This window comes from Euphorbia lathyris, chromosome 1 (genome assembly GCF_963576675.1).
Source record: "Euphorbia lathyris chromosome 1, ddEupLath1.1, whole genome shotgun sequence".
In the NCBI taxonomy this organism is placed as follows: domain Eukaryota; kingdom Viridiplantae; phylum Streptophyta; class Magnoliopsida; order Malpighiales; family Euphorbiaceae; genus Euphorbia; species Euphorbia lathyris.
Window position 1 is genome coordinate 18920791 of NC_088910.1, and position 10966 is coordinate 18931756.

Consider the following 10966-nt stretch of genomic DNA (forward strand, 5'->3'; position numbering starts at 1 on the left):
CTTAATCCGAGTTTGTATGAGAGAGTTACGATTAAAATATGAAAGTTTCAAATCTTCCAACAATGTGAACAAGGGACTTTGCACTTATAGCAGCCATCTTGACAAGATGCTTTTACACCTCGACCAGATGCTTTTACACCTCGACCAGATGCAGGGACCTAAGTGAATAAACTTCACTCCATCTCGACCAGATGAGCTATTCCAAAACTAAAATTCCTCTATTTCACTTCCGAGTTCTCATCTTAACCCACGACTTTGATTATTTGTGATGAAACCTTGTTAAAATGTCTGAAAACACACGGAAATGAATTAGATACATAAAATAATGAAAGTATATGAAAACTATCATTAAATCTTATTAAAATGGTACGAAATAAATAGTGATTAAGTACGAAAAATGTTATAAATTATAACGATAACACTTAAACTTGAGGAAATTGTTTTTATCTTTTCTATTCAAGTGGCATTGTTTCTATTATTATAACACTTGGAAAGATTCACTAATTATTATAAGTTCAAAGTGAATCTCATGGATAATGAATTGTAATTCCTAAACCGCACTTACAATATTTATGGAATCTACCATTTTAAACTTAAGGAATTCCCAAACTAAGAATTTCTTAGAATTTGCATCCTTTAATTTATACTTATGGTCCAGATGTTCTCATAGTTCTTTTATTGTTTTCTTAGCATGAGAAACAGTATAAAATGCATCAGAAAATTCGTTTAATATGTAATTATGATAAAAGAAGTTAGAATGCTTCCATGTTTCCATTACATTGAAGGCCTCTCCGGTAACAGAAGGATAATCCTTCCAGAACTTAGCCAAATTAAGCATATTCAAGTAAAATAACATTTTTTGTTGCCATGTTTTAAAATTCACATCGGTGAATTCTTTAGGCATTTCATTGCGGCTTACCAATGTTGCCACTGGTAGAGATAGGTATGGACCTTCAGTAGTGAATGTGTTCTAACTAGTCTATGAATAAGACACATTCTGAGAAACAAACCTATCTCCAATATGAGTATCAACCATTTTATGAAATTCCAAACAAAGTTGGAATAAAAAATATAATATGTTTAAATAAAATAGAAACGAAAAAAATAAACAAAAATAAAATTGTTTATTTATATTTTAGCTAATTAGTCCGATTTAATTTTTCCTTTCAACATCCTTTGTTCAAAATTAATATGTTTTTCAAGGTAATTTAGTCAAAGTGTTCTTATATGTCTCTACTGAAAGATTATGTATGTCTTAATATTGTTAGCAATATAAGTCAAACTACAATAGGAACAAAATAATAAAAATATTAAATTGAAGGATAGAAAAAATAAAATTACAATAAACTGGATGTAATAAACCTTTATAGTGAATCAGATGAACAGAAGAAGAAGATTTTGAGGCCTCATGAAATCAATCTCCTTTAGTCAGATTTTGCCACAATCGACAATCATCCCCATGATGCAAAAAAAAAACGTGAGTCAAACTCTAAACATGTGTGTCAAATTATTACCAGAAAACCAAAAAATAAGGCGAATTAATTGAAACATAATTTCGGAGAGTTGAACAAAATTTGCAAAGAGGAAAACTCAGAGATGGACTGTGTGTTTCGAAGAATGGAAAAATCACTCTTATAGTCAGACTATTGGAATGTTTTTTTCCCTCGATTAATTCAAGAACTAATTTACTTAACAAAATTCAAACAAACCTAATTAACTTAACGAATTATTAATCTTACTAAATTAATTTACTAGTAATTATTTAACCACCTCTAATATATATTTTTAAGGAAGCCACCTCAATATTAATGGGTTAATATAAATTTTAAAATAATATATTTGTTCAAACGAAAGCTAACTCAAATTAAAATTACTGAATTCATATCTCTTTTAGATTTGTAGTCAGGCTTTCTTACTAAAAATATTATCTTTTCTAGATTTCATATAATCCCAATTTTGTCATTTTTCATTTAAGTACCAATTACATTAAAAAGGTGACCACTTTCCTCTTAATATAAATAAGTATCATCATCCTTTATGAACTCAAACATCTTAACTGAGCTTAAAAATGAGAAACACAAAAACTCCAATGTGTGTGATTATGGCAACATTGTTAATGGTAGGAGCCTTGATTTTGAAGGATCAAAAGGTTTCAGCTGAATGTTCACGCAGTATTCCTCCATTAATAACTCATTGTGCTAACTTTATGAATAAAGATGCTCCAAAAGTACCTCCATCTAAAGATTGTTGTGAAGTATTGAGATCTGTTGATATACCTTGTGTCTGCAAGTTTGTAAATCCGAAGGTGGAAGCTATAATTAGCATGGAGAAAGGTGCTTATGTAGCTCGGACTTGCGGTCTTAAAGTTGAACCTGGAAAGAAATGTGGAAGTAAGTTTGCTCTTTTACGCATAATATATGACACATACATTAACATATATGTGATACTTATTTTAATTTTATTTTTTTTCAGGTTATACTGTTCCTGCTTCAGCATGAAGAGTAGTTTTATTGTAATAAAAGAGAATGGCATGCTCTGTTCTATATATTTATATAATGTATTCCTTTATAATCTATTTTTAATATGAGTTTCTTATTTATAAGTTTGAGCATGAGTATCAACATTTTACAGTTTCTAGCTCTCATATTCTATTTTTTCCGATAAATTTCAATTTAATAAATATAAAAGTTAATTAATTCATAATTTTACCAACAAAAATAAAATAAAGAACAAATATTTGTGTTACAATTTGCAAAAAAAAACGAAACTATTAGCAGCTATATTGTTATTATGGTAAAGTACAAAAACTAAAAAAAATATCTTGGTTTATATCTATCTTCCGAGAAGGCAATAGGGCTGTTGATGCTTTAGCTAATTTTGGTCGGACGTTGGTGATCCATCCATTTGGCAAAGCTCTCCTTCGTTTATATCATCATTTATCTGTTCTGATTATGTTGGTTTTCCACAGCACCGGTTCTGCTAGATTTTTTATTTTTTATTCTTTGATTTCTATCTTCATTCTTTACATTATTTGTATTACTTTATTTTTTTTTGTAATAATATTTGTGGCCGCTGCGTAGGGCTCCCGGGGTTCTATATTAGGATGCCCCAGTACCCTACTTAGCAGTCTCCCGCCTTTCAAAAAAAAATACTCTAAGATTAGAGTAAAATTAAGTGGATTTTATGTTATGTTTGTTTGAAGTTCACTGGTCATGAGTATAATTCGCCATTTTTTTTATGGAATATGTTAGAAATTATCTATCAAGCAGTTGGCAAATTCTTTAACCATCTCTAATACTAACTTCATGGATTAATATTAATTGTAAAAGATAATAGTACTTAATTTATTAATTTCAATTCTTTTACAAAAATCCTAATATATATTTGTCTAAAATAACAGATGCAAGCTCTCTTTTTGTTTAAGTGATTGACTAGAACCTAGCAAACCCAACACACTTCCAAACAATCAATGCCTAAATATTATTAGCAAACCCAACACATTTCCAAAAACAAAAACAATCCATGCCCAAATGCCTAAATTATATTAAGATATGAAACCATTTGGGTTGGAATGGGTTAGAGTTGACTTATTTTAACACTACCGCGATAATTGCCACCTATACGAATGAATGATTCTTGAGTTGATATGGAATATTTTGGTTGGGTTGGGTTGGATTTAATCTGCTAACTCAAAAATGATACGAATATTTAAAATTATTATCATACTATCTCATATTTTTACATATCAGCTTAATTAATAAAGGTAATAAAATTTCAATTTTACCAGTACTCGAAGCACCCATATATATATATATATATATATATATGAAATTTCCTATGTTAAAGGTAAATCCATAGTTTTCTAAAAGGGATAAAACCCAAATTTAACCCTAACGTTTTAAGCCAAGTGCAGATTTAGCCTTGACGTATGAAATGATACGCATTTAACCCTAACGTTTCTAAGCAAGATCAATTTTAGCCATGCGCTATCGAAAATATGAAAAACTGGTTTTACAGTTATTTAACTGTCACATCGGACCTTCCACACAAGTTTGTCAATAAATTGAAGCGATTTCGTAAATTTTTGGTTAGTTTTTTGTAACTATATTAGTAACACAATAAATATTTTAGACATTGTAACAAAAAAAAAATTGTGATTAACTTATATGTAGTTTTTAGCATTTTAACAAAAAATTTGTAATTTTGTTAGTAAGACACTAAATATGTTAGACATAATTGATATTGGGAAAGTATGAAATGGCATTTCAATACCATTCATACCAAATTTTCAATAAAGCACCCATAACTTTGACTTTATTTAGAAACGTTAGCATTAAATTTGCATAATTTCATAGTATAAGGCTAAATTTGTACTTCCCTCAAAGGCTAAATTTAAAGTTTATCTCTCTAAAAACAACTTTTCTAAAAATAATCGGGCAAATTTACACCTCATCCCCAAATTAAAGGCAGTGAATTTGATATCTCTTTAAGATTTGCAGTAGATTCAAAGTACTGAATTTCATACCTCTTTAAGATATGTAGCAGATTCTCTAAGGATTTTCTCACTAAAAATATAGCATTTTCTAGATTTTATATAATCCATATTTTGTCATTTTGCATTTAAGTGTTCACCCAAGCAACTAAACTATCAATTACATAAAAAAAAAAAAAAAAAATGACAACTTTCCTCTTATTATAAATAAGTAGCATCATCAGAAACTCAAACATCTCAAATTACACAAATTAGCACAGAAAAATCTTGAGATTGCTGGGAATGGGAAACACAAAGACTCCAATATGTGTGGTTATAGCAACATTGTTAATGGTGGGAACCCTAATTTTGAATGATCAAAAGGTTTCAGCTCTATGTGGAACCCAAATTCCTCCATTAATAACACATTGTGCTCCATTTGTGAGGAAAGATGGACCAAAAATTCATCCATCTGGAGATTGTTGTGTAGCAGTGAAAGCTGTTGATAGGTCTTGTGCTTGCAAATATGTAACTCCGAAGGTCGAAGCTATAATTAGCATGGACAAAGTTGTTTATGTAGCTCGAACTTGTGATCTTAAAGTTGAACCTGGAACAAAATGTGGAAGTAAGTTCGCTCTTTTCATATACAATATAATATAGAATATATAGAGATGATTACTTTTATTTTAATTTCTCTTTCTTTTTTTAATCTTTTTCAAGTTATACTGTTCCTCCCGGTGAAGAGTAGTGAATTGTAATAAAAGATTATGACAATTATATAATGAGAATGTTTATGATACAGATTGAAAGCGATAAATGAAGGTTTTAATCGTAAACCAATAAAGAGTTTCTTCTCTAGCTAAACTAGAAGGAGTGAATCTCAATAACAAGGTGTAAACCTCGGTTCTCAAAGAGAATAATGTTTGATTGATTAAAAGTTAGTTCATCCTTACAAAAATGAGGGTTTAAATACATCCTCCTAAAGATAATAAAAGACAAGGACTACCCCTTACTAGGGTTTCAACAAGGCTATCCGTAAAGGGTAAAATAGGTGATACGCCCCGACAATCAGTACAATGGTACAGGTACGGATTGTCAGGGTTGTTGGTGAATTACTTCGGGAGGAAGTAAACCGAGATCCGCCCAGGTGAAGGTGTTGATTCGCCTCCTTGTGTACTCCTAGATCCGCCCCGCTCGTATGTCATGGGGATCCGCCCTCCTAGGTATAACCTCCGTGGGTCTGATGTCTGAGGATCCGCCAGAGCGCATGTGATCAGCGATCCCAGTTAGGATGTCCGCATCATTCTCTCCTTCTTTAAAAGAATTCGGCACTGATTTGTCTGTGTTGAACTCCAAAGGACCATCCGACTTCCATGGGCTAAGGTCACGGATGTTGAACGCTGATGAGATTTTACCAAGCCAATTCGGCAATGCTATATGATAGGCATTAGCATTGACCTTCTTGGTGACCTTATATGGCCCGTATTTCCTAGGCCGAAGCTTGCTGCTTGCGGCGTTGGCGAGTCTCTCTTTGCCCAAATATACCATAACCTCATCCCCAACTTCAAACTGTAGGTCCCGACGGTGCTCATCCGCCTTAGCCTTTAGTTTCTGATTTCTCTCCTCAAGAGTCTCTCTTACCTCTTGGTGCATCTGTATATAATCCTTAGCCAGCTGGTTGGCAGTCACGTTTCCCTTAGGAAGATGGGCTATATCAAGGACGTGATTTGGGGTCTTTGTGTACACTACCTCAAATGGGGATTTCCCGGTTCCCGAATGTACAGAGCTGTTGTAGGCGAACTCAGCTTGGGCTAAAACCACATCCCACATCCTGGGCTTATCCTTACATTTGCTGCGCAGTAAATTTCCCAAGGTTCTATTGACTACCTCGGTCTGTCCGTCTGTTTGAGGGTGGGCGGTGGTACTAAACTTTAGAGACGTATCAAACAGGGCACACAACGTCCGCCAGAAGTGACTGAGGAACTTAGTATCACGATCCGAGACAATGCTCTTAGGTACGCCATGTAGCCTGACAATCTCTTTGAAGAATAGCTTAGCAGTCGCTGAGGCATCATTAGTCTTATGACATGGTATGAAGTGGGCCATCTTTGAAAAACGATCAACCACGACAAAGATGGAATCCATGAGTCTCTGAGTTCTGGGCAACCCTAGGACAAAGTCCATGGACACAGGCAAAGGTAACTGCAACCCAGTATTTGTAGTGCGTCCCTTGGCGGTCTGGCAAATATAGCATCGTTCCACTAAGTAGGCAACATCTCTTCTCATCTTAGGCCAGAAATAATGGGAACTCACTGCTTCATATGTCTTGTCTCGCCCAAAATGTCCTCCAAGGGATCCGCCATGTAGATCACGGATAACCTTCTCGCGGATGGAAGTGCAGGGTAAGCAAAGTTGGTTGCCCTTCATGAGATACTCATCCATCAGGTGATATGCCCCATCCTCATGCTGGTGCTGACACTTTTCCCAGATACTGCCAAAATCAAGATCCGCCAGGTACTCTCCTCGGATGTGTTCAAAACAATCGGTCTCCAGGTTTACTGTCTTGATTAGTGACACCCTTCGACTCAAGGCGTCCGCCACCTTGTTCTGTTTTTCAGCCTTATGGATAAGCTTATAGGGGAACTTATCTATGAAGGCGGACCACCGGGCATGCATGGAACTTCGAAGTTGCTTCTGACTTCCCAGGTACTTGAGAGCTTGATGGTCAGTGTAGAGGATTAATTCTTTTCCTACCAAGTAATGCTCCCACACTTTCAACGCCCTTACTACAGCGTAAAATTCTTGATTATACGTTGCCCACTTTTGTCGTGCCTCACAGAGATTCTCACTGAAATATGCAATGGGCCTCTTTTCTTGCATCAAGACACCACCAATCCCAACTCCACTGGAATCACACTCAACTTCGAACAGTTTATCAAAATTGGGATACGCCAGCAATGGCGCTGTACTCAGCTTTTCCTTGATCAGGGCGAAGCTCTTCTCTTGGGCATCCGCCCACTCGAACCCCTTTCCCTTCTTCAAACATTCCGTCAATGGGGCCACTATGGCACTGAAGTTCTTGATGAATCGGCGATAAAATGTTGCTAGCCCATGAAAACTTCTGATATCCCCCACATTCCTCGGAGTAGGCCATTCTCGGATGGCTCTTACCTTCTCCCCATCAACTTGGACCCCATCGCCACTAATCACGAACCCAAGGAAAACCAAGCTCTCCATGATGAAGTCACACTTCTTAGTGTTGGCGTATAACTGGTGTTTCCTTAACAGGTCAAACACTATCTGTAAATGCTCCACATGTTCCACCAAGGTCTCGCTATGAATCAGGATGTCATCAAAATACACAACTACAAATTTTCCAATCACCGGGCGAAGCACTTGATTCATCAGCCTCATAAATGTGCTGGGGGCATTAGTCATCCCGAATGGCATTACTAACCACTCATACAATCCATCTCTGGTCTTGAAAGCCGTCTTCCACTCATCCCCAGAACGAATTCGTATCTGATGATAACCACTCCTGAGATCAATCTTGGAGAAAACTCGGGATCCGCCAAGTTGGTCTAGCATATCATCCAACCTTGGAATAGGGAATTTATACTTGATAGTGATTTTGTTAATAGCCCTGCTGTCCACACACATCCGCCAAGATCCATCCTTCTTGGGCGTAAGTAGGGCTGGGACGGTGCATAGACTCATACTTTCTCTAACGTGTCCCATCTCAATGAGCTCTTCCACTTTCTGCCTCATGATGTCATTTTCCTTTGGACTCATCCGATAATGGGGAAGGCTTGGCAAACTAGCCCCGGGTACAAGATCAATATGATGCTGGATGTCCCTCAAAGGTGGTAACCCACTCGGCAGTTCGTCAGGGAACAGATCTTGGTATTCGCCAAGTAGGCGAGTCACTTCATTCGACATCTCCCTTGCGCCCCTTCGGGCGGATTCGTGATTCGCCTTAACCATTACCACATACACCATCTGGCTCTCTTCACATTCGCTGACAAACGATTTATGTGTAGGACAGACTACCAAGGTAGACTTCTCGTCGGCCTTTGGCTCTCTCATCATTGGCGTAAGGACGAACTTCACCCCATTCTTCACAAATCTGTAAGTGTTCTCTCTTCCTGCGTGGATGGCATCGTTATCAAACTGCCAGGGTCGGCCCAACAATAGGTGGCAGGCATCCATATCGACCACATCACAACAGATTTCATCACTGTAATCACCAATCATAATAGGTACCCTGCATCTCTGGGTCACCCTAAGCTCACCCACGTTTTTGATCCATCCCACTCTATAGGGGTCGGGATGCGCCTCCGTCAACAACCTGAACTTCTGAACGGTGTTGCTGCTCACAATGTTCTCTTGGCTCCCACTATCTATTATCACATTGCATCGCCCACCTTTCACAAGACAGCGGGTCCTGAATAGGCGGTGCCTCTGATCTCCCTCTACCCTGCTGGAGACTAACAAACGCCGTACCACATGAATGGAGTATCTCTCTTCATCCGCCTCATCATCATCTTCTCCTAAGGGTTCGCAAAATACTTCATCCCCTTCGTCATAGTCATCCTCATACCTCTCCACCATGTTGGCGCTCTTCCTCCTAGGACATTCGTTGGACCTATGGCCTGGCTCATTGCACCGAAAACATTTGAAAGGTGCTGGCCTCGCATACGGATTGTTGCTCTTATGTGGTATAGGTGCTTCCTTGTATGGCCTAGTATCTCCAACAGATCCCTTTCCCACACTGTTAACCTTGGTGTTAGACGAGGTACCGCGGCCTAATCTCCCGGGCGGACCGGGGGGTGGACAACCTCATGGCGACGTAAGCGGTGATTGGCGCCGAAAGCAACCAATCGTGGAATCAAGCTGCTCGGCAGGACCGGAGCTCGGAGATATGGAAGAGTCGCCACCCACGAATGGGAAAATGAACACCGATCCCTTGCGGGAGATCGGTGTGGGTTCGGGAAACTTAGGTACGAGCCGGGAAGGCTAGCTCCTTTTCGGAGAAAGGCTACTAGGCACCCCGACATCGCCCGGTTATGAACCATCGGCCTCCTACTCAGCATGTTAGGCGATAACGGACTAATCGTATACTTCTTTAAGTTTAAAATTCATTTGAAACCCTTTTCTTTCTCTTTTTAGAAACCGTTTTGAGCATATGATATTGAAAAGCCACACCAGTAAAGAATCACCCATTTATGTTTATACATACACAAAGAGGGGGGAAGAAAGAAGTGATTTATTTACAACCGTATTAAACGTTATGTTGTGTGTTTATTCTACTCTAACTTATTTCCCCAAAGCGGATTTATTTACATGGTTCGCACCTTAATCGCCGTTGGAACGATTAGGGTGCGTTTTAAAACCCCGTTTGATGAAGTTTACCCGAATCGCCGTTGGAACGACTCGAGTATTTGAAAACGTTTGAGATGAAAACCTTTTAATGAGAAAACATGGTTAAACATACAAGTCAATTTTATTTTGTACAAATTCTTTAAGAAAATGATTCAAAAATTCTATTATTCATGAAGAAAACGATTTTATTTACAATGTTCGCTTAATCCGTCGTTGGAACGGGCTAAGGTTTTAAAACGTGATATTTTGAAGACGGTTTGAAATATTAACAAGAATGCATCTATTTATTTACATTACAAAAAAACATTAGTTTAAACAATTCAATTTGAAAACTCTTTTTTTGTGATTTATTTTCCCCACTTATTTAATGGACTCTCTACTTATTATAATCACATTAACAAATCCATTTAAACCACCATTTATACTTAAACAAAGCCCACTTGAAATATGGGCCCATGAATGGGCCAAAAGAATAAAGAAAATAACTTAACATATATATATACCTTTAAATCAAAAGGAGATTATGAGAATAAAAATTAATAAAAAGGGACTACATAATACATATATGAAAATACTATATATAGTACATTTACATTTTAAAAGTGTTGAAAATAGCAAATGAATCTTATAACTAGGAAAATAACATTTATCCAAAAATAATAATCAATGAAATAACCCAACTATCCCAAAACTACATATATACATAATTATTATAGTTTTAAACATCAAAAATAATATATACTAATATCTACTAATTATCTCCCCAAAATGCCCAAGTAAATAACATTTAAAATAGAATTTAATGTAACTTGAATGGATAACAATAAAAAGGAAGGTAATATAATATATACATATATATATATAAAAATAGAGTAAAAATGGAAAAAACCAATCTCCTAAAATAATCATATATGTTAAAGTTCTAAAACAATTTGAAAATCATATATTAACTAACTATATATATGTATACTAAGGATTAAAAGTCTAAAAGTTAAGAAAAAGGGACCGAAATGACATTTTTTACATTTAAGCAGATTTACCGACGAAAAATCGGTCGGTAAACAGCATTTAGTGACAGAATTGGCAAATTACAGCAGCACTCCAATATTTTCC

The 10966-nt window shown here is 36.4% G+C and overlaps 1 protein-coding gene across 1 annotated transcript; it reads left to right on the forward strand.

Moving 5' to 3' along the window:
- Window positions 1–2062: 2062 nt before the first annotated feature.
- On the forward strand, window positions 2063–2602 carry LOC136220361 (uncharacterized). Its single transcript, XM_066008209.1, has 2 exons — window positions 2063–2390; window positions 2473–2602. Exons 1-2 carry the CDS (start codon window positions 2069–2071, stop codon window positions 2496–2498), a joined length of 348 nt encoding a protein of 115 aa, XP_065864281.1. The 5' UTR covers window positions 2063–2068; the 3' UTR covers window positions 2499–2602.
- Window positions 2603–10966: the final 8364 nt, after the last annotated feature.

Coding starts and splice junctions, on each gene's coding strand:
- LOC136220361 (XM_066008209.1), top strand. CDS start 2,069: ATGAGAAACACAAAAACTCCAATGTGTGTGATTATGGCAACATTGTTA. Junction 2,391..2,472: donor ACCTGGAAAGAAATGTGGAA/GTAAGTTTGCTC, acceptor ATTTTTTTTCAG/GTTATACTGTTCCTGCTTCA.